Here is a 24,803-nt window from a genome sequence, read left to right on the forward strand (position 1 = left end):
GACCTCCGATCATCTGTATGTATCCCTTCTAGGGCAGTGCTTTGCTTCTAGTGCCCCTGTCATCATAGAGCACTGCGCCAGCCCTGGTTGCCCCTAGCTAAGCCGCTTTCTCTCCCCAACTGCGAGACACCCATGGGTAATCCAGGAGTGGTCATACAGGTAATAATCCGCACTGCTGCTCACATTGGGCCTTATTCTGGTTGAGTCGGATGGCTCCGAATGCGTACGGATGGCCGATGGTTGGTATTAGCGCATGTGCAGAGACGTATCTGTGCATGTGCGAACGCCTCACACATCCGAACACGGAGTGAGGTCCGGGCAGAAAATGATCATATGGAGCCATCCGAGCAGGGGGTGGAGAGGGGCGTGAAGTGCTGTTTGGGCTCATTACCATATGCGTACGCCCCGCGTTTCATGGGCGTTCCCATGAAAACGCTGGGCATACGTATGATAATCTAGCCATGACGCACGTGTGGGGGCAGACAGCTGACATAGCCGGATGCCAGCTGCCCGCCTATATCCCTGCGTTTGCACGGAGAAATGCCAGAGTGGTCTGGAGCACTCGGAGCTGTCTGACCACTCGGTCCAGCATTCGATGGGGGAGATTCCCACAGATGGAGGAGGTGTTCACATGGAAAATCCACTTGCGGTCTGTTCGGTTGGCATCTCACCGCATTCGGACGGTGTGAGCGATCCGTACGGAAGGCGGGGCTAAGAACACTCGGTTTCAGTCCGCAAATATGCATCCGGCCGAACCAACCAGAATAGGGCCCATTGTGGAAAATCTCCCCCGCTGGAAGTCATCATTGTGGTGCCTCTGGGAACTCACATGCCGTAGAGTGTGGCACCAGCTGTAATGTGAAATCACCAGAGAGCTTGTGCAGACAAGAAGCGGTTTGTACATACAACAGACCTCCCATCCGCACACAATTACAGGATTTATACTGAACGCCTTATTGCTTTACACAAAGGCCCTTATTCAGATCTGATCGCAGTACAAATTTGTTCTCAACATGGGCAAAACCACGTGCACTGCAGGGGGGCAGATGTAACATGTGCAGAGAGAGTTAGATTTGGGGGAGTTATATTGTTTCTGTGCAGGGTAAATACTGGCTGTGTTATTTTTACACTACAATTTAGATTTCGGTTTGAACACACCCCACCCAAATTTAACTCTCTCTTCACATGTTACATCTGCCCCACCTGCAGTGCACATGGTTTTGCCCATTTTGAGAACAAATTTTTACTGCGATCAGATCTGAATAAGGGCCAAAGTACCAGCAATTGAAGCTTTAAAATTACCTTTTTTCTTCAAAGTTTCAACTAAGCGCTTGGCAGTAAGTGACAACAGTCTTTGCAAACCACAAGACTACATGCTTAGTCTGCCTCCTACTTTTGTATTCCATAGAATGTCACTGGCATTATGGGCCGTGCTAGGTTTATATCCATCACTTCCTTAGGCCTCATGGGGTCAGTTCAGTTGGTGGTGATGGGTGCGGTGAGCCATTTCATTGGTCATCCAATTGCAAGTTTTCCGTCTCAGGCTAAAGAGGAAAACTTATGCCACAATGCTCATCGACACGTCACTGATAACCAAATTTATTTTTTGATATTTTTGGGGTGGTGAGTTTTTCAGGTCCTGGGGGTCTTGCGCTCTGGATTTGAACCTTTAAGACTGTTAGATTTCCACCTGATGATTTTGCATGGTCGTGGCAGGCGGCCCGTATTTATTTACCAAAAATGATGCTAAGAGCGTCAGTTTCACTCCATGTTAAATTGCAGAGTTTCATGTAAATGTGCGCATTGTTATTTGTACAAATTTAACTATATTCAAGATAATATCGTTATCCTGCATATCGTCTCCCTCTGTCGTATAGGGCCTTGGTGGCTAACCTTGACACTCCAGCTGTTGACCTACACATCCCAGCATGCTCTGCATCAGACTTAGCATGGCCAAATAGCAAAACCTCAAGCAGAGCATGCTGGGATGTGTAGTGCAACAACAGCTGGAGTGTCAAGGTTAACCACCAACGGGATAGGAAGTGGTTCTGATTAATTTGGTCCCTGGCATTTTCGCACTGTGCATATTTGCAAATACGCGTGTGCAGGGACGCTCTGCGGGTGTTTTCGGCAACTTGGATAGTCGCTGTGGAGCTTGCACGGGTGGGGGGGGGGGGGGGGCAGGATGGTGGCAGGTCGGGGGCGTTTCACATGCATTTCCTGGGCGTACCCACAAAAGCGGTGTGACTGTGAACATAGGCGGGCACCCGACTTTCGGGGCAGCTGATGTCACGATACGTCAGTCGCCTGTTTCGTTCTCGGACCTGGACGCCAGGCTGACTTAGATTTGCAAACGGGGAAAAAAATAATTTGATGGGGGCATTCACACATGTGGCGGGCAGTGTTAGAAGGCTCGCTAAGCAGTGAATTTTGACTGCCTAGCGAGCCAACCAGAATAATCCCCAGAGTGTGTACAGGGCTAATTAAGCTACTACTTATCTATGTTAGGCTGGGTACATAGTAGAAGATATATCTGCAGATATATCTCTGGACGTATCGTCGGGCAGCGTATTCTCCATACACACGGCCCGGTCTGTCATTTACTTGCGCCCGCCCAGTTGAGCTGTCAGCCACCACCGACTCCTGGAGTTGGTGTACAGGTGGATGTCGTATTGCCCGTACACACAACACGATGCGCTAATCTATATCGCCCGTTGGCTGTGCCGCACAGCTGGCGCGTTATGACTGTGAACAATGCCGTATCACCAAATATTACATTAGCCAATATTGCTGCCATTGTGTACCCGGCCTAACACGTCTTGCGCTTAGCTGATGCATCTTATTCATTTTACACTTTTTTAACACTTGGGAACAAATTTGCTTAAATTTCTAAGTGAAAAGTGGGGATGTTGCCCATAGCAACCAATAATTTCTGTATTGCGTCCTAGAAAATGAGACAGAATCTGATTGGTTGCTATGGGCAATGTCACCTTAGCGTGTGCGATTGCATTTTCTCTTATTTCTGTGGCATTTTTTGCTTACATTTTTTTTCCTGTCAGCAGATTTACCAAAACTTGGCAGCCATGCTATTTGTATATGATTATTATAATTATTTTTAATAACTTCCTCAGAGAAATTGTGACCTTATAAACTACTTTTATTTGTGACATCTAAAAGGGAATTATTATAATTTATATTTGTACACTCTTTCCATATGTCATAAAACTAATAAATGGGGCATAAAGAAATGTTAAACCCCATGCCATTAATTACTGTAGGACTCAGGAGCAGCTAACACGGTACCAAACTTTTTCCTATGCATTAATGTAACGGCAACAAGGAATGCTCTTGTAGATTGGGTGATCTCCGTCATGTGGTACCAGTGAGCGCACGGACCCCTGGGGGATGTAGTCTTTAGCCGGTCAGACAGACAGAAGAGTGAACAGAACAGGAACTACAATTCCCAGGGAGCGCTGTGTATGCAGCCAATGAGCGCCGCGGGGCACGCCCCGCCACAGAGTACTGTAGCAGGAATGGCGGCCGCAGGTGCTGGAGGGAAGAGGAGATCAGAGCTCGGGTGTGAGCTGCAGGTTAGATACGTTCCCTGGATCTGGTTGGCTCTGAGTGTGCTCAACCCCTGGGGGTAGCCATGGAAGCTGCTGCCTCCCCCATTCTGTGTTACTGATGTCACTGTGCAACTACAAGTACCAGAATGCCCAGGCAGGAGCACCACAACACACTGACTGCATAACAATCCTGCCTCGGTCTATAGCTCTGTGTATAAACCGTGGCTCATAAATTCTTATTTGATGCTTCTAAATGACAGTTCTGATAATATCAGACCACTCAGGGGTTCGACGTTGCTGTAGGGAAGACTTTTATCAAGAACTTCTATGCAATAAAGTGAAATGTCGAACTAAGAAACCCTGAGTGGTCTGGTTTTCTCAGTACATGTCCTGCGAGTGCCGCCGCATCCATTCTGTGTGTGTGTGTGTGTGTGTGTGTGTGTGTGTGTGTGTGTGTGTGTGTGTGTGTACATATATAATTTCTCATGAATGACACAGGTTCTGTGGGTGGCTGACTTCAAATCTGTAATTCCACCAGGTTAAAGGGTTAGTAAGGTGTGGTATGATAAGCCTACATTCCACACAGCGCATGGAATGTGACCACAGATAAGAACCACTTGGCCCATCTAGTCTGCACAATGTGCACGATAAAGACCGTCATTCACAACATTTTCATTCATATCGTCTAGTGTGTATGGCTGTACGCATTATATCATTAACAATGGGCGCGCTGCCACAGGTCATTAGCAATGTCCTCCACCACCTGTACATGCAGCGCGATGGAGGATATCGCTAGCAAGTGCCATGCTGTAGAATGCTCCCCCTGCTGTCGCTCCCGGCAACATCAAGTGTGTATGCGCTTGCCGACGCCGGCTACCCCACCATTTCCGTTGCTCCTGATATCGCACTCGGTACAATGAAGTGAGAGGTCTTGGGTTCTGAGACAGTGACAGTTGGCAGCATCCGCTGAGTGGCCATAGCTCCATGCCGGGAACTATTGCCATGAGAACACCGCTGCATCCGTATAGAAAAGTACATAACAAGGTGGAGCAGGATGCTGCTGGTGAGAGCTTCCAACAGGAGACTGGGTATATCTGGGCAGGGAGATGGGTGCCAAGAGTGAGGAGAACAACTGGTATGTTTTATGGAGCAGGTGTGTTGTAAGGGGACGTTTGGAGATGTGCTGGCTGCTAAGCAGCCTGATAGGGCAAGGGGAGAGTTCAAGGAGGGGGTGGAGCTTCTCCTGCTCCAGGGGCCTAATAGCAAAAATCATAGGTAGGTGTGTTGTGCTTATGTTACACAACAGGTTCAATAACAGAGTTCGCTGCCACATCTTTAAGATGCAGTGTGACTTTGGATGTCGGAAGCAGTGCTGAGAGTACTTACGTGTTCACGTGCGTGTAATGGCGGTGTGTGATTAGTGGTGTAATGGCGGTGTATGATATTAGTGGAGCGATGACAGTGTGGTGTAATGGCAGTGTATGATATTAGTGGTGTAATAGTAGTGTATGGTAATGGCAGTGTATGATATTAGTGGAGTAATAGCGGTGTTTGATATTTGTGGTGTAACAATAGTGTGTGGTAATGGCAGTGTATGATATTAGTTGTGTAATAGCGGTGTATGATATTAGTGGTGTAATAGCGGTGTATGATATTAGTGGTGTAATAGCAGTGTATGATATTAGTGGTGTAATAGCAGTGTATGATATTAGTGGAGCAACGGCAGTGTATGATATTAGTGGAGCAACGGCAGTGTATGATATTAGTGGAGCAACGCCAGTATATGATATTAGTGGAGCAATGGCAGTGTATGATATTAGTGGTGTAATAGCAGAGTATGATATTAGTGGAGCAACGGCAGTGTATGATATTAGTGGAGCAACGGCAGTGTATGATATTAGTGGAGCAACGGCAGTGTATGATATTAGTGGAGCAACGGCAGTGTATGATATTAGTGGAGCAACGGCAGTGTATGATATTAGTGGAGCAACGGCAGTGTATGATATTAGTGGAGCAACGGCAGTGTATGATATTAGTGGAGCAACGGCAGTGTATGATATTAGTGGAGCAACGGCAGTGTATGATATTAGTGGAGCAACGGCAGTGTATGATATTAGTGGAGCAACGGCAGTGTATGATATTAGTGGAGCAACGGCAGTGTATGATATTAGTGGAGCAACGGCGGTGTATGATATTAGTGGTGTAATAGCGGTGTATGATATTAGTGGTGTAATAGCGGTGTATGATATTAGTGGAGCAATGGCAGTGTATGATATTAGTGGTGTAATAGCAGTGTATGATATTAGTGGAGCAACGGCAGTGTATGATATTAGTGGAGCCGCCGGCGTCACGAAATGGGCGTGCCCGGGCCGCCGGCGTCAAGAAATGGTCGTGCCCGGGCCGCCGGCGTCATCAAAGGGTCGTGCCCGGGCCACCGGCGTCATCAAAGGGGCGTGCCCGGGCCGCCGGCATCATCAAAGGGGGTGGGACCGGCCCCTCCGAAGCCACTATGCTGCCGGGGAAGTGCTGGGCATCGCCGTCTACGACGACGCTGGGCTTCCCCATGAGGCTGTTTTAGCGGGGCGCTGCGAGAGGGGCTGGGCGTATTTTGCCGTTTAAAAATTGGGCAGGGCACAGCGCCCCGCTAAAACAGCCTAGCGGGAACACTAGGTGTATGATATTAGTGGAGCGATGGCAGTGCAGTGTAATGGCAGTGTGTGATATTAGTGGAGCGATGGCAGTGTGGTGTAATGGCAGTGTATGATATTAGTGGTGTATGATATTAGTGTAGCGATGGCAGTGTATGATATTAGTGGTGTATGATATTAGTGGAGCGATGGCAGTGTATGATATTAGTGGTGTGTGATATTAGTGGAGCGATGGCAGTGTGGTGTAATGGCAGTGTATGATATTAGTGGTGTATGATATTGGTGGAGCGATGGCAGTGTATGATATTAGTGGTGTGTGATATTAGTGGAGCAATGGCAGTGTGGTGTAATGGCAGTGTATGATATTAGTGGTGTATGATATTAGTGGAGCGATGGCAGTGTATGATATTAGTGGTGTGTGATATTAGTGGAGCGATGGCAGTGTGGTGTAATGGCAGTGTATGATATTAGTGGTGTATGATATTAGTGGAGCGATGGCAGTGTATGATATTAGTGGTGTGTGATATTAGTGAAGCGATGGCAGTGTGGTGTAATGGCAGTGTGTGATATTAGTGGAGCAATGGCAGTGTATGATATTAGTGGTGTGTGATATTAGTAAAGCGATGGCAGTGTGGTGTAATGGCAGTGTGTGATATTAGTGTAGCGATGGCAGTGTATGATATTAGTGGTGTGTGATATTAGTGAAGCGATGGCAGTGTGTGATATTAGTGTAGCGATGGCAGTGTATGATATTAGTGGTGTGTGATATTAGTGAAGCGATGGCAGTGTGTGATATTAGTGGAGCGATGGCAGTGTGGTGTAATGGCAGTGTGTGATATTAGTGGAGCGATGGCAGTGTGGTGTAATGGCAGTGTGTGATATTAGTGGAGCGATGGCAGTGTGGTGTAATGGCAGTGTGTGATATTAGTAAAGCTGGAGCTTATTTGATAATCACTGCCCGCATTCTCTTTTCAAGGTGCCAACATTCGATGATGTCGCCGTCTATTTCTCTGAAGAGGAGTGGGGATATCTCGAGGAGGAGCAGAGAGACCTGTACAAGGACGTGATAATGGACACCTTCTGCTCCCTGAAATCATTAGGTATTTGTCTGCCCTTCCCCTGAGCAGATTCAGGCTCCACCCACCCCAGCTGATTGGTTAGCAGAATTACGGAGTCACAGTGCTAGAAGTGACCGATCTGATTGTGTCCTGTGTGACCTGCGTTATTGTGTTACACATACACATGTACTATTGCTGGCCAGTGGGACAGACACTGGGAAATAGCTAACAGGATCCCTCAGAGTCCTGGCTGCAGGACAAGATGGAGTGTAACACCGGGTTGGGACCTTTTGACTATAGACCTAGACAATGTTGAACTAATGACCTCTCGAACTATTGACCTTTCGACCTTTTCCCATGTCGAACTTTTCCCATGTCGACCTAGGCCCATGTTGACCTTTTCACATGTCGACCTAATGGTTGTCGACCATAATGCTGTAGACCAAATGACAGAATCCCGTAACACCAATAGGTAGTTTTATTATGTGTTAGCCACCACAAGGTGCATGCAAAGCCATACAGGAGGTAGGCCTTAATCCCAATACAGTAATCAGCACAAGCACCTCAGCAGCCACACATACATACAGAGAGGGGGGGAGCTCCCAGTGGTCCTGTACTCAACGTATGGGTGAGCAGACAGTGTCATACAAGCTGTAGGGTGGAGGCAAGAACTGATGGTAAGGAGAGGGAGGGAGAGTAAGTGGGAAGGAGGCAAGGTGGCTGGAGGAGGACGAGAGAGGAGATAGGCTTCAGTGGACCGGTATTACCTAATGTAATATGTAAACCTGGAAAGTGGTGAGACTGAGATAAAGGTGGACATGGCGAGGGGGTGTGTTCCAGAGGAGCGGACACTGTGGAAGGTGGGCATGGCAGGAAGTGAGGCGGCAGTCAGAGGAATGGAGAGAGCAGGAAGCAGCGTGCACGGAGATGAGGTCGGGGACATTGGCGGGTTTGGGGTATTCAAATCCTTGTTTGTAACACTCACACCTGGCATAAATCCTAACATAAAGATGCATCTGTTTGTTGTCTCCTGTTACCCGCAAGGTTACATCCATGTAAAGCCTGAAATAATCTCTGTGATAGAGAAAGGGGAGGAGCCTTGGATAACAGAGGGGTATCGGCCTGCTGTAAGGGGGCGTGTCCTCGCTGACACCTCAGGTAACTAATATGGTCTTTGACAACAAATGTATGATAGAGGTGTGGTAATGTTCTCATGGGGCCTATTTATCAACAAGTGAGAAAACTCTGTGTATGTTAAAACTTGTTGCGTGATGCTCCAGCCAATCGGCTCCCGCCATTTACCAAGCATGTGACAGCTAGGATCTGATTGGCTGGGGAGACCTTTTTCAAACACAACGAATGTTATCATTCGCAATAACTTGTTGACAAATGAGCCCCTATATCCCTTCAGTAATTTCCACAACAAACATGTCTGATGTCCGCCATTTATCTAGTTTTGGAAAATTACTAGGAAAGTAATTAGTTCTGTCCCAGCTCGGAGGCTTCCTCCAGGTGATGTCCACGTCTCATGTTTGTAACGCCTGACAACAAAACATATATGTATTTCCAATGGCTATACTCATCCCTCTCTTTCTGACTACTCCAAATGCCCATACACACTGGGCGATTTTGAGCTGAAAGCAGCTCAGTTTTGCCGTTTCAGCTGCCCAGTGTGTCTGCGCCAGCAGTGTGTATAGGCCAGCAGTGTGCACTGATGCGCGCTCCTGCATCATTGCTGGTAGGGGTGATCAGCTCTCCATAATACCACATCAAAGAGTGACACCCCAGGTAGGAAAGAGGAACTGCACAGGTTTTGAAAGGAGCAGGGTGCTGAATGATAACTACTATTGGAGCATGTTGCTTTACTGAACAATGACATTTTCTTTTGCAGAGGCCGAGCCTGTACAGTGGCGATATGGAGACGTTGCATCTATGGATTCTTCACCAGCATTAAAACCAAGCCTGCTAGGCGCAGAGAGTCTTGTATGCTCCAGCGGGGATGATATGACGACGGCACAGAAATCTGCCTCTCCGGAACAAATTCCACCATTTCCTCACAAACTAGCGGTTAGAACACTGCCGATCCCTCCCGCGACAGCCAAGTCCTTTTTGTGCCACGAGTGTGGGAAGTGTTTTGGCAAAAAGGCTCACCTCGTCCGCCATCAGATCACCCACACTGACAGAAAGCCGTTAATTTGCCTGGACTGTGGGAAATGTTTTACACAATACTCCACGTTCTTATTACACAACAGAATTCACAAAGGCGAGAAACCCTATTGCTGCTCAGATTGCGGGAAGATCTTCACCCAGAGGTATAACCTGATCAACCACATGAGAACTCACACCGGCCATAAGCCCTTCTCCTGCTCCGTGTGTGGGAAATGCTTTAACCTTCGCTCAGTCCTGATTAAACATTACAAGATACATACGGGCGAGAAGCCCTTCCCTTGTTCCATCTGCGGTAAATGCTTCAGGCAGAAATCGCATCTGGTCAAACATCAGATCGTCCACTCCACGGACAAGTGCTTCTTCTGCTGGGAATGTGGGATGAGCTTCCCCACCGCGGCGGAGCAGGCCAAACACCGGCTGATCCACAGCAGCAATAAGCCCTTTTCCTGCTCGGAGTGCGAGAAACGCTTTCGGTGGAAGTCGTCCCTTTTGGAACACTCGAGAATCCACACGGGGGAGAAACCGTTTTCCTGCTCGGAGTGTCCAAAAAGTTTCCGCTGGAAGTCCTCCCTGGTGGAGCACCAGAGGATTCACTCCAGCGACAAGCTCTTCTCCTGCACCGAATGCGGCAAATCTTTCTACAAGCGCTCGAACCTGGAACAGCATCAAAGGACGCACACCGGGGAGAAGCCGTTCGCCTGCTCCGGCTGCGACAAACGCTTCAGCCGCAAGAGGCATCTTGTCCGGCACCAGGCGTTGCACAACGAAGACCTGTTGTTTTCTTGCTCGGAGTGCGGGAAGTGTTTTGTGCGGGAAGCGGCCTTTGTGCAGCATCAGAAAGCACACGAGAGGAAGCCGCGGCCGTGCGCGGAGTGCGGGAAGATCTTCACCCACCAGTCCGAACTCTCCAAGCACATGAGGAGCCACACGGGCGAGAAGCCATATCCGTGTGCTGTGTGCGGGAAGTGCTTCAGCAGTATGTCGGTACTTGGAAAGCACGAGCGCACTCACACGGGCGTGAAGTCGCACGCGTGCTCTGAATGCGACAAGTGGTTCGCCGAAAAATCTGCTCTCGCCACGCACCTGAGGACTCACACGGGAGAGCGGCCGTTCAGCTGCTCCATCTGCGGCAAGCGGTTCAGCCAAAAAGCGCACGTGGTGAAGCACCAGCGGGTTCACACCCATTCCAAGCAGTTCTCTTGCCTGGATTGCGACAAACGTTTCGTGACCAAGTCCTCCCTCTCTCGGCACCTCATCGTTCACACGGGGATGAAGCCATTTTCCTGCGCCGAGTGTGGCAAGTGCTTCTACCGGAAGTCCAACCTGAAACAGCACGAGAGAATCCACACCGGCGAGAAGCCCTACCCCTGCGCCGAGTGCGGGAAATGTTTCATAAACAACGCCCACCTTGTGCGACACCGAGCGACGCACGAGGAGCGCAAGCCGTTCATTTGCACCGAGTGCGGCAGAAGTTTTGCGCAGTACTCCACGCTTTCGCAGCACATGAAGGTTCATAAAGGCCAGAGCCCGTTCGCCTGCTCCGAGTGCGGGAAAGTCTTCACCCAGAAGGCCGACCTGGCCAAACACGTCCGAATCCACACGGGCGAAAAGCCCTACCCCTGCCCGGAATGTGGGAAGTGCTTCAACGTCAGCTCGGCCCTCATAAAACACCGGCGGACGCACACGGGCGAGAAGCCCTTTTCCTGCTCTGAGTGCCTGAAATGTTTCAGTCAGAAAGCGCATCTGGATAAACACAGGAAGGTGCACAGCGGGGTGAAGCCCTTCCCTTGCCTTGAATGCGGACAGGGTTTCATCAGCAGCTCCGGCCTGGTGCGGCATCAGGCCGTCCATACGGGGAATAAACCTTTTCCCTGTTCAGAGTGTGGGAAGCGGTTTAACTGGAAGTCGTCACTGGTGGAACATGTGAGAGTGCATACCGGAGACATGCCGTATACGTGCAGCGAGTGCGGGGCCAGCTATCCTAAGAGATCGGCTCTTGTAAAACACCAGAGAACTCACACTGGTGGAAAGGGCCATATAGGACCCAAGGGGCGGAGTAACGGTGCACTGAGTGTAGGGACTACTGAGCTGGGGGTTGCAGAAATCGAAATACGTATTTAATTATGTTTATATAAGACTATAACCTATTAAAGGACAACTCACTTTTCAGATAATGTTCTACACATCCTTCCTACTTAAACCAAAACCATTGTTTGCCAATATAAAAAGCTGCTCGACCACTTGTGTTGTGTAACTATGGCATCTGTCTTCTGGCGGCTGCTGCCAATATTCCTATGAGATAGCCGGATACCCCCATGGTGGTATTATAAGATGGTAAGGCAACTATCGGGTATACTTGCCTTCTTTTATAGTGTTTTATGCCTGGAGAGGCAACACGACAAGGGGGCGGAGCTTAAGCTGATGTCACCAACGCCGTGATTCGTGGGTCTGCGGGTAGGGGCGTGGCTTGAATGACACTACTCGCATCATTTTAGACACCCCACACACACACACACACACACTTCTCCGGACCTGTGAATTTTGGTATCAGATTTAGCGGGGAAGCAAGTAGGGGACTTGCCCAACTTCCCAAGGCGCCAGGAGGTGGACCCAATTTTGGGATCCTCCTGGACCATTCCAGGGGGGGTAGGCAAGTAAGCTGTAGGGGAGATTTATCAATGCTTGGATAGTGATAAAGTACCAACCTATCCCCTTCTCTTATGTTACTGGCTGTGTTAAAACCAATGATGGAAGGGGATTGGCTGGCACTTTATCTCTCTCTACACATTTTGATAAATCTCTGCCTGTTTATGCACTAGTGCACTTTAGGTTATTAGGGAACCCTTCTAGTGATGACCTAAAGTTGGGGTCCTTTGTGGAAACCACCTCCAGGGTACATATACAAATACCTCCCTGATATTGGTGTTTAGACGCTATTATTTATGTTTGTAAAGGTGCATACACACTTGCCGATTCGCTCAATGAGCGATCCTGTCAATGACATCGATGGTGGGAAACCATCTGGTTCTCCCCCATTCGTGGCAAAACTATTCAACATCGGCTATAAACCATCAATAATTTCTTATCATCGATGGTCAATGGCCATCCCTAGCTGTGACCTGGGTTATTCCTAGGTCTGTACTGTTTATAATGGTACTGACATTAGGGGTACATTTACAGCTTCTAATCATGTTTAAACTGGAATGAGTGTAGGAAGCGGCCACTGCTTAGTAAATGTAACCCTTACAGTGATCCTGCTAGGATCAGAGCAGGGTGCCGGCAACTCTAATGTGGGTGGGACGGCCCCACCGCTGCCACTGATGGGAGTGTAACCGCCGACTGAGGTGTGCCTGCCTATACTTTTGTCATGTGACCTGAGATGGCCGAAATGGGGGCGGGTGCTGACATCATGTGACGCCCAAGCAGACAGGGGCACGCCTGCGTTCTGATGGGGCCCGCCCACTGTTATTGTGGGCATGCCCATGGAATGCTGGGTGGTCCCATCGGAATGCCCCCTGCCTGTCACAAGCGCATAATCACATATGTGCAGACCCCCACCATTGGCCCGGGGAGTGGATTTGTACCACAGCATGCAGGTGTGTATCATCCTGCCTGTGTCCTACTTCCCCGTTCCTGCCTGGGTCCTACTTCTCCATTCCTGCCTGTATCCTACTTCCCCGTTCCTGCCTGTGTCCTACTTCCCCGTTTCTGCCTGTGTCCTACTTCCCCAATCCTGCCTGTGTCCTACTTCCCCGTTCCTGCCTGTGTCCTACTTTTCCGTTCCTGCCTGTGTCCTACTTTTCCGTTCCTGCCTGTGTCCTACTTCCCTGTTCCTGCCTGTGTCCTACTTCCCCGTTCCTGCCTGTGTCCTACTTTTCCGTTCCTGCCTGTGTCCTACTTTTCCGTTCCTGCCTGTGTCCTACTTTTCCGTTCCTGCCTGTGTCCTACTTCCCCGTTCCTGCCTGTGTCCTACTTCCCCGTTCCTGCCTGTGTCCTACTTTTTCGTTCCTGCCTGTGTCCTACTTTTTCGTTCCTGCCTGTGTCCTACTTCCCCGTTCCTGCCTGTGTCCTACTTTTCCGTTCCTGCCTGTGTCCTACTTTTCCGTTCCTGCCTGTGTACTACTTCCCCGTTCCTGCCTGTGTCCTACTTCCCCGTTCCTGCCTGTGTCCTACTTCCCCGTTCCTGCCTGTGTCCTACTTTTCCGTTCCTGCCTGTGTCCTACTTTTCCGTTCCTGCCTGTGTCCTACTTTTCCGTTCCTGCCTGTGTCCTACTTCCCCGTTCCTGCCTGTGTCCTACTTCCCCGTTCCTGCCTGTGTCCTACTTCCCCGTTCCTGCCTGTGTCCTACTTCCCCGTTCCTGCCTGTGTCCTACTTTTCCGTTCCTGCCTGTGTCCTACTTTTCCGTTCCTGCCTGTGTCCTACTTCCCCGTTCCTGCCTGTGTCCTACTTCCCCGTTCCTGCCTGTGTCCTACTTTTTTAGTTCCTGCCTGTGTCCTACTTCCCCGTTCCTGCCTGTGTCCTACTTTTTCTGTTCCTGCCTGTGTCCTACTTTTCCGTTCCTGCCTGTGTCCTACTTTTCCGTTCCTGCCTGTGTCCTACTTTTCCGTTCCTGCCTGTGTCCTACTTCCCCGTTCCTGCCTGTGTCCTACTTCCCCGTTCCTGCCTGTGTCCTACTTTTCCGTTCCTGCCTGTGTCCTACTTTTTCGTTCCTGCCTGTGTCCTACTTCCCCGTTCCTGCCTGTGTCCTACTTTTCCGTTCCTGCCTGTGTCCTACTTTTCCGTTCCTGCCTGTGTCCTACTTTTCCGTTCCTGCCTGTGTCCTACTTCCCCGTTCCTGCCTGTGTCCTACTTCCCCGTTCCTGCCTGTGTCCTATTTCCCCGTTCCTGCCTGTGTCCTACTTTTCCGTTCCTGCCTGTGTCCTACTTTTCAGTTCCTGCCTGTGTCCTACTTTTCAGTTCCTGCCTGTGTCCTACTTCCCCGTTCCTGCCTGTGTCCTACTTCCCCGTTATTGCCTGTGTCCTACTTCCCCGTTCCTGCCTGTGTCCTACTTCCCCGTTCCTGCCTGTGTCCTACTTCCCCGTTATTGCCTGTGTCCTACTTCCCCGTTCCTGCCTGTGTCCTACTTCCCCGTTCCTGCCTGTGTCCTACTTCCCCGTTCCTGCCTGTGTCCTACTTTTCCGTTCCTGCCTGTGTCCTACTTTTCCGTTCCTGCCTGTGTCCTACTTTTCCGTTCCTGCCTGTGTCCTACTTTTCCGTTCCTGCCTGTGTCCTACTTCCCCGTTCCTGCCTGTGTCCTACTTCCCCGTTCCTGCCTGTGTCCTACTTTTTCGTTCCTGCCTGTGTCCTACTTTTTCGTTCCTGCCTGTGTCCTACTTTTCCGTTCCTGCCTGTGTCCTACTTTTCCGTTCCTGCCTGTGTCCTACTTTTCCGTTCCTGCCTGTGTCCTACTTTTCCGTTCCTGCCTGTGTCCTACTTTTCCGTTCCTGCCTGTGTCCTACTTTTCCGTTCCTGCCTGTGTCCTACTTTTCCGTTCCTGCCTGTGTCCTACTTTTCCGTTCCTGCCTGTGTCCTACTTTTCCGTTCCTGCCTGTGTCCTACTTTTCCGTTCCTGCCTGTGTCCTACTTTTCCGTTCCTGCCTGTGTCCTACTTTTCCGTTCCTGCCTGTGTCCTACTTTTCCGTTCCTGCCTGTGTCCTACTTTTCCGTTCCTGCCTGTGTCCTACTTTTCCGTTCCTGCCTGTGTCCTACTTCCCCGTTCCTGCCTGTGTCCTACTTCCCCGTTCCTGCCTGTGTCCTACTTTTCCGTTCCTGCCTGTGTCCTACTTTTCCGTTCCTGCCTGTGTCCTACTTTTCCGTTCCTGCCTGTGTCCTACTTCCCCGTTCCTGCCTGTGTCCTACTTCCCCGTTCCTGCCTGTGTCCTACTTTTTTAGTTCCTGCCTGTGTCCTACTTCCCCGTTCCTGCCTGTGTCCTACTTTTTCCGTTCCTGCCTGTGTCCTACTTTTCCGTTCCTGCCTGTGTCCTACTTTTCCGTTCCTGCCTGTGTCCAACTTTTCCGTTCCTGCCTGTGTCCTACTTTTCCGTTCCTGCCTGTGTCCTACTTTTCCGTTCCTGCCTGTGTCCTACTTCCCCGTTCCTGCCTGTGTCCTACTTTTCCGTTCCTGCCTGTGTCCTACTTTTTCGTTCCTGCCTGTGTCCTACTTCCCCGTTCCTGCCTGTGTCCTACTTTTCCGTTCCTGCCTGTGTCCTACTTTTCCGTTCCTGCCTGTGTCCTACTTCCCCGTTCCTGCCTGTGTCCTACTTCCCCGTTCCTGCCTGTGTCCTACTTCCCCGTTCCTGCCTGTGTCCTATTTCCCCGTTCCTGCCTGTGTCCTACTTTTCCGTTCCTGCCTGTGTCCTACTTTTCCGTTCCTGCCTGTGTCCTACTTCCCCGTTCCTGCCTGTGTCCTACTTCCCCGTTATTGCCTGTGTCCTACTTCCCCGTTCCTGCCTGTGTCCTACTTCCCCGTTCCTGCCTGTGTCCTACTTCCCCGTTCCTGCCTGTGTCCTACTTTTCCGTTCCTGCCTGTGTCCTACTTTTCCGTTCCTGCCTGTGTCCTACTTTTCCGTTCCTGCCTGTGTCCTACTTTTCCGTTCCTGCCTGTGTCCTACTTCCCCGTTCCTGCCTGTGTCCTACTTCCCCGTTCCTGCCTGTGTCCTACTTTTTCGTTCCTGCCTGTGTCCTACTTTTTCGTTCCTGCCTGTGTCCTACTTTTCCGTTCCTGCCTGTGTCCTACTTTTCCGTTCCTGCCTGTGTCCTACTTTTCCGTTCCTGCCTGTGTCCTACTTTTCCGTTCCTGCCTGTGTCCTACTTTTCCGTTCCTGCCTGTGTCCTACTTTTCCGTTCCTGCCTGTGTCCTACTTTTCCGTTACTGCCTGTGTCCTACTTTTCCGTTACTGCCTGTGTCCTACTTTTCCGTTCCTGCCTGTGTCCTACTTTTCCGTTCCTGCCTGTGTCCTACTTTTCCGTTCCTGCCTGTGTCCTACTTTTCCGTTCCTGCCTGTGTCCTACTTTTCCGTTCCTGCCTGTGTCCTACTTCCCCGTTCCTGCCTGTGTCCTACTTTTCCGTTCCTGCCTGTGTCCTACTTCCCAGTTCCTGCCTGTGTCCTACTTTTCCGTTCCTGCCTGTGTCCTACTTCCCCGTTCCTGCCTGTGTCCTACTTCCCCGTTCCTGCCTGTGTCCTACTTCCCCGTTCCTGCCTGTGTCCTACTTCCCCGTTCCTGCCTGTGTCCTACTTTTCCGTTACTGCCTGTGTCCTACTTTTCCGTTCCTGCCTGTGTACTACTTCCCCGTTCCTGCCTGTGTCCTACTTTTCCGTTCCTGCCTGTGTCCTACTTCCCAGTTCCTGCCTGTGTCCTACTTTTCTGTTCCTGCCTGTGTCCTACTTTTCTGTTCCTGCCTGTGTCCTACTTTTCCGTTCCTGCCTGTGTCCTACTTTTCCGTTCCTGCCTGTGTCCTACTTCCCCGTTCCTGCCTGTGTCCTACTTCCCCGTTCCTGCCTGTGTCCTACTTCCCCGTTCCTGCCTGTGTCCTACTTCCCCCGTTCCTGCCTGTGTCCTACTTCCCCGTTCCTGCCTGTGTCCTACTTTTCCGTTCCTGCCTGTGTCCTACTTCCTCGTTCCTGCCTGTGTCCTACTTCCCCGTTCCCTTGTACATCCTGCTGAGGAACTTTTCTACCTTGGAACTGTGTTTCCAAATCATTGATGGTTTATGGCAGATGGAGGAGAATTAAATGGTTTCCCGCCATCCATTGTACAGGATGTTTTGTTTTTTCTCTCTACAAGGACACTGAGCATAGCTCCGCCCCCTGCGACCCATGAAGCCCCGCCCCCTTGTTCTTTGATTGCACACTTGCCAATTAGTGAAAGGATGGGTATGACCATCGGTTGGTGAAACCATTAGTAGCCATCAATTGCATAGGTTCAAGCCCTTGATTTTATACACATCCCTACTGCATAGAAATTTGCCCACCCAGCTGTGATATCAGTCCCTGCAGTCAGTGTACAAGCAGTAGGTAGATTGCCTTTAGACACAGACAGGCATGCAAGATATACCAGCAACAAACTCTGCGGCAGGTCCGGCACGATGATGGACATTCATGAATTCTGGGAGTGTGTACTGGTAACTATACACAACCAGAGAGCGCCAAACGATTGGGGATGGTACAAATAATTTTTTATTTTTATATTAAAATATATAAAACAACATTAAATCAAGTTATAAACACATAACAATAGAAATATAAAATTTATAAACATATTTACACTCAATGTGAAATCGTAGCAGCAGCCAATAGTCCCAATTGCGGGTATATGCTCTCCTTTGAGCCAAGGTTTCTAATAGTAAGTGTCCAGCTTAAAGATGATGGTGGATAATAGCCGATTATAAACAAATTTATGCAGTCTGCAGACCGCTCAAGCCACTCTGCCAGCTGACGTCGCCTGTTGACGAACAGCTGATTTTGTATTGTGCAGAGAGCGAGCTGTCCGCCTCGGCAACAGCTTAGATAGCACACGCTGAATTGCCGGAGACTTTGCGAAGCAGGTATGACAAGTGCACTCACCCAGACTTATGTGATTCTGCCGACGTGCGGCTAGCGTGGTTCGTGCTGTGACGGCTGGGGAGGCTTGATGCTTGCGGCAGCTCCTTTACAAAGGTTTACTTACTACCCTCCGCTTACCAGCTGACTCAAGCCTCCCCAGCCGTCACAGCACGAACCACGCTAGCCGCACGTCGGCAGAATCACATAAGTCTGGGTGAGTGCACTTGTCATACCTGCTTCGCAAAGTCTCCGGCAATTCAGCGTGTGCTATCTAAGCTGTTGCCGAGGCGGACAGCTCGCTCTCTGCACAATACAAAATCAGCTGTTCGTCAACAGGCGACGTCAGCTGGCAGAGTGGCTTGAGCGGTCTGCAGACTGCATAAATTTGTTTATAATCGGCTATTATCCACCATCATCTTTAAGCTGGACACTTACTATTAGAAACCTTGGCTCAAAGGAGAGCATATACCCGCAATTGGGACTATTGGCTGCTGCTACGATTTCACATTGAGTGTGAATATGTTTATAAATTGTATATTTCTATTGTTATGTGTTTATAACTTGATTTAATGTTGTTTTATATATTTTAATATAAAAATAAAAAATTATTTGTACCATCCCCAATCGTTTGGCGCTCTCTGGTTGTGTATAGTTACTAGTACACACTCCCTGTTTTCCTGTGTATCTAGTTTGCAAATGTATCCAATTTGCTAATTGGGAGCAGCCAACCATTATTTTCCCTATTATCCTTCCATCCCATAAGTGTGACCCTACCAGTATTTGCGCCCGATGGTTTTTTTTCTAAAAACCTAGGTTTTTTATTCATGAATTCTCTCTACCACAAATCCAAAGGGAGCAAAGTTCAGTCATCGGTATGATCCGAAACCTAAGTGCAAATTGCTTATGCAGCAAGACAATGATCGGAAGGAAGCGCCTCTGAGGAAATAGTGATCAAAAGGCCTGAGGTGATAAATAGGGGCTGTAGTCAATATCCCAAAACATTCTGCTGTGAAGCATTAGGGCGGTTTCACATACTCCGGCTCCTGCCGGACGGCGAAATCCCGCACGGCCAGTAAGCCCTGCCGTGCACAGTTGTTGTGAATGGACACAATTGTGTCCATTCACACGGCCCGGCCGTCCGGTTGCAGCCGGATCCCGCCACTGAAAGGGATGGCTGCCGGGCTGTGGCCATCCCCTCCATTCTAAACTGATGTGTGCAGCACGGCTTTCTGGCCGTGCGGGTTTTCGCCGCCCGGCAGGAGCCGGAGTGTGTGAAATAGCCCTTAGGGTTTTGCTATGGGCAGGGGGGTGGAGATTAGGGTTAGGCTGCAGGAGGGGTGGGTCAGGGGGCGGATACGGGTAACGGACACATGTATTAAGGGAAGTGATTGGTGATAATGCACCAGCCCATCAACTCCTAACTGTCATTTTTCAAACCCCAATAACTTGACAGGAGACGATTGGCTGCTGCATTACCATCTGGCACTTTATCGCTTCACCAGGCCTAATACATCTGCCCCACAGTACTTACCACAATGTGTGGGGATTATGGAAGTCGGGCTGACGCTGTCGATGTTTTGAGCCTGGGCATCTTCACTGTCGATTGTGATTTCTGGCGATTTTTTTTTAATTTATTTAGTAACGGGAATCTGCTTTAGTAGTAAAGTAAAAAGAAAAACGACGTGGGGGGGCCTGCCGGCATAAACATAACTACGCACCCTGCAAGCCAGAAGCGTGAGCAATGAAACAGGCTAGGGTGCACCCATAGAATCTCTGCCCTCAGGGATGGACACCGCTCACCCACACCTAGTACAGAACTGTATACTGCCATAGTACTAATAAAAAAACAGGGTAAATCCAATGAAGTGTAATCCAGATGTTACATGTACAAATAGGGCTGCAAATTATTATTATAATTATTAATAATTTTTATTTTCTTAAATACTTAAGCTAAAATCCAGCATTGTGTATACCTAAACTTACTTTGTGTATACATCTCCTTTACTGGGTGTAAAGGATACTGTGTATCTGTTTTTTTTTTTCATATTTTTGAGCCATTTAGGAACCAGCACTCAAAATGAGAATTAATACAATGCGCTACATCAGGTACAGTATTACAATACACCCGGCGCGGGGCTGGGACTTGTAGTCCAGTCTCTCGCATGGTGCCAAAGGGTCTGCTGTATGTGCGCTGTGCAGGAGACTACGACTCCCAGAACTCCCCGGGCTGATTCCCGCAGCTCCGCCCCTCGCGGCTGGCTATATACGGGCTGCACTGTACCAGGTAAGAGAGGAGTAGCCGCTGCGTTACTTGCGGGCAAGGGAGAGACTGGCTGCGGGGTTGTGCTCCCGTGGCTAACGGGGCAGCGTGTAGGACCCAGCCGGGGGGTGACCGGCGCCCGGGCAATGCCGGGTCCCAGAGCCCAGCAAGCCTACATAACAATAGCTGGTTTCTAAGAAAAGGAGCTCGTGGCTTCCCGGCTTTTGTAAAACTACAAGTCCCAGCATGGCTGGCAGAATATGTTGGGACTTGTAGTTCAGCAGCATCTGGACTGACACAAGTTGCCCAAATACACCCTATAGGACCCCTGGCGGCTGCAGCACCAACCAAGGATTGGAGGGTGGGGAATCCTTAAGCACATACATACTGTATACATACATTTATTTATTTAATAACAGTTTCTTATAGAGTGCAGCATATTCCTGTGATGCAGATAGTATGCAGATCGTATGATTGCTGGAACGAGCAATGCAAAACACATACAATCTACTTACAACCGCAAGCCATCCCAACAGATCATGTCAGTGTACATATATGATCAGTAGAGCGATCTCTCTCGCGGTTCCCTTCCACTGCTTGGTGCTGTAGCCATCACAGTACTATAGTATTATTATTAGACTTCATATAGCACCAGGGACTAGCACATGGTGTACAGCCAGTGTTACAACCCATTGTGCACCACCGATGCTACTGTTGGAAGGAAATACAAGCACACCCTGGGCCAGCATAACTTATAGGCACACTGGGCAGTTGCAGAGGGCACTGCTATTCTAGGGGCATCCGAGCAGAGGCAGGTGGCGGTCACAGCAGTGAGGCAGCATTCTACCTGCCTCGCAGCCAGAATGGCTGTCAGCAACATGCTGATTGGTGGATAGAAGCAGCCACCCACCAGAGTGCCGGCAGCCATTCTCAGTATGAAAGAGATGGTGGGGGACTACAGGAGATCAGGCCAAATGATTGGAAACATAGAAGGGGGAAGTGCATTGCAAGAAGTGTAGAAATGTCTTGACTGTGATTCTTCTAGCACAGTCTGGTCTGTATGTCAGTGCTGAGATACAGACCGGGCTGTGCAAGAAGCACCACAGCAGAAAGTGACACCCCAGGCAGGAAATATGAACTGCATGGGGTTTGAACAATCAAATTGAAAATACCATGAAATACAAAAATATATCTTTATCATTTTTCGTTAAATAATCAACACTGCAATATTAAATCACAATAAATGAAGCCTAATTTCCATCCCCAATGTATATGCTTCAAACCAATGACAGTAAATTAATAATGGGCATTTAAAAACACTGTATATTTTTGTGTCACAGATTTGAAGCTCAGTCATCGGTTGCTATGGGAGATAACCTTCATTATGATAAAACCTGCAGTTCTGACAGCGACCGCGAATCTGTGAAGAGCAAATCAGATTCTCCGGAATTAAAGTCCAGCGAGGATGAGTCCCACAGCGAGGGGAAGCATCCAGCAGATACACACAATCAGGGTACAAGGGAAACACACCGGGCGCGGCTGGAAAATATGTTCTCCTGCACAGACTGTGGAAAAAGTTTCACCCGGAGATCATCTCTGGTCACACACCACAGAATCCACACCGGGGAGAGGCCGTTTGTCTGCCCGGACTGCGGTAAAAGCTTTACCGATAGCTCGAATCTGGTGAAACACCAGAGGACCCACACCGGGGAGAGGCCGTACGCGTGCACCGAGTGTGGCAAGACCTTCACCGACAGCTCAAACCTCATTGCGCATCAGAGAGCCCACACCGGGGTGAAGCCGTACGTCTGCGACGATTGTCAGAAGAGCTTCACTCTGATATCAAACCTGGTCACTCACCAGAGGGCGCACACCGGGGAGCGGCCTTACGCGTGCACCGAATGCGGGAAGAAGTTTGCCCGCAGCTCCCACCTGGTCACTCACCAGCGAGCGCACAGAGGGGAGAGGCCGTACTCTTGCGGCGAGTGCGGCAGGCGTTTCACTCAGATCTCCAACCTCATCTCCCACCAGAGAGCTCACACGGGGCTCCGGCCTTACTCCTGCTCGGTCTGCGAGAAGAGTTATACGCAGAGGTCCAATCTCATCGAGCATCAGAGGACGCACACCGGGGAGAGGCCGTACGTCTGCAATCAGTGCGGGAAGGGATTCAATCAGAACTCAAGCCTGATCAAACATCGGAAAGTACATTTAAAGCACGCGACATGTAAGTGGGATCCGGACTCAGCTGACCAAGCCGGTGACTGGAGTCCGTGACCCAAGACATGGTACTATGGGGGAGATGTATGAAACAGTGAGAAGAGGGAAGAAGTGAGCCAGTGGAGGAGTTGCCATGGCAACCAAGCACTTGATAAATGCTACTTTAAGGCTGAATGCAAAGCATGGGTAACATCTCCACCCGTGTCCTACAATGGGTGACTTCAGAAGTGTGAACACATGAATCCAGGAGTTTGCCGGTGGTAGCGGACTATCGTTATCATGGCCGGAGATATCATGGTTCCGTAACCTTCCCATAAACATTTATTTGTGTTTATACTGCTCCATAGCCCCAAATCTCTGCACTTGCCATCAAATAAAAAACTTTTTTTAATATATTTTTTATTGTTTTCTCTGATTGTTATCTTCACCGAAAGTGTCCTACAGACCTCATTTTGCATAACGGACAAGAGAAGTTTCTGTTTAGTTATTTTTATCTTAAACTACACAAAACTGAAAGTTTAGATTTGGTGCAGTTCATGTAGTTAATAGAAAACAAAGACATTATTATTACAACTTACAGACGGCAATTATCCCACATTTTGAGTACTGGATCATTTTGCCGGGTGCAGTGTGACCCCTTTTCACACTGAGCAGCAAATTACCTGATTAAATGGGGGAAATTTACTAAAGGAAATTTGTAAAAAATAGGTGTATTTGTATCCAGAAATACACTTATTTTTGACATTTACTATCCCGAAAATACGGCAATTCGTATTGATAGCACATCAATACGAACACGAATTGCCGTATTTTCGGGATAGTAAATGTAAAAAATAAGTGTATTTCTGGATACAAATACACCTATTTTTTTATAAATTTCCTTTAGTAAATTTCCCCCAATATGTCAACCTAGTAATTTGCTGAATTACATGGGTATTTCTTCAGTGTTAAAGGGTCAATTCGGGTCGCAAATCCGGGGTCGCTGACCCGGGTTCACCCCTTTCACACTGAACAGATTAAAGGGTACAGGTGGAGCGCCTCTCAGCCAGTGCTGGGAATCGCCAGAGTCCCTTAGCTGGTGATTGCTGGCAGAGAGTTGCACCATCTTACAGGGATGCGCAAGCGTGTCACACTTTCCCTGCCCGTCTCCACTTCAGGGAGACAGGCGGGGATCAAGGGGGTGGGGGGCGCATCGGAGGAGCTGCAGAGGGAGATGGAGGGCTCCGTTGGAATGGGGCGCGTGAGTGTATCGTGCGAGCGCACGCTCTTCCGGCACATAGCGATTTTATTAATCTGTAGAATTACTTCACCTGGTAATTTGATGTTCACTATAAAAGTAATATAGGGTTAAGGGCCCCATACATCAGCAATTAATTGTGACAATTTTCAGATATGGAGATGATTGCCACAATTAATTTTAGATGTGTGGGCTCCACCTTTTGGCAATCCCAATCAAAATCGCCAATCGATTGCTTAATCAGGTTTTTAAACATGCTTAATAATCCGATATTATCTGCAGATCTTTGTTATATGTGTGGGCATTCCCAATTTGTCTTCTTCATCTATTTACATTGATAAGTTGGGAATAAATCCACTGTTAAGTTCGAGGATAAATAAATGACACGTAATTACATATTTATCCAAAATAATATATTATACAATATTGCTTAATTCCTAGACAGACAGAGCAGGACAGCACAGCATCCCAAAACATGTGGAGTGTGAGAATAGTGTGAAGGAGAAGTGTAAGGGGCAGGGCCCCAGCACTTCCCACTTTGCTGTCGTCACATCATACAATTTATACTTTTTACTATCTATTTTTGGCCACAATAGTATGGGGGTGCTTTCATATATGGTGATCATGCTAACTACCTTTATTTAAATCATTACATATATGGAAGAACATATTTAGTATTGGTCAGCAGTTCTAATCGGCTCTCTGACGTAAACATGTTGTAATTATACATTTAAGCTATACATTCACTTCACGATCTCTTCTATGGACAGGAACAACTGGTGATCCTCATAATAGCTTGTTGATTGGTCTTTGATTGACAGAAACAGGTGATAGTAGCTTGCAATAGCTTTTCAAAGTCACAATTGATATGTCTTTGCTGGTTTTCCACAATAAATTATTTGTACATTGATGCAACAATTAATATAATCAAAATCCATTTTATCAGTCCCCACTTTTTGCAGCAATTTAGAAATCATTTCTGAGTCCATTTTGTTTTTCAATAAAGGCTGCATACGTTTCAGTAGGCGGTGGACTAGTCACTGTCATCATACGGATATCTGCAG

The 24,803-nt window shown here is 48.8% G+C and overlaps 1 protein-coding gene across 1 annotated transcript; it reads left to right on the forward strand.

Annotated features, from left to right (window-relative positions):
- Positions 1–3,321: 3,321 nt before the first annotated feature.
- Positions 3,322–22,865, forward strand: LOC146036337 (uncharacterized). The gene is made up of 5 exons (XM_083160290.1): positions 3,322–3,590; positions 7,191–7,314; positions 8,317–8,430; positions 9,164–11,407; positions 21,850–22,865. Exons 1-5 carry the CDS (start codon positions 3,480–3,482, stop codon positions 22,557–22,559), a joined length of 3,303 nt encoding a protein of 1,100 aa, XP_083016416.1. The 5' UTR covers positions 3,322–3,479; the 3' UTR covers positions 22,560–22,865.
- The last annotated feature ends 1,938 nt before the right edge of the window (positions 22,866–24,803 follow it).

Source organism: Crinia signifera, chromosome 9, assembly GCF_055691185.1.
Source record: "Crinia signifera chromosome 9, ASM5569118v1, whole genome shotgun sequence".
NCBI lineage: Eukaryota > Metazoa > Chordata > Amphibia > Anura > Myobatrachidae > Crinia > Crinia signifera.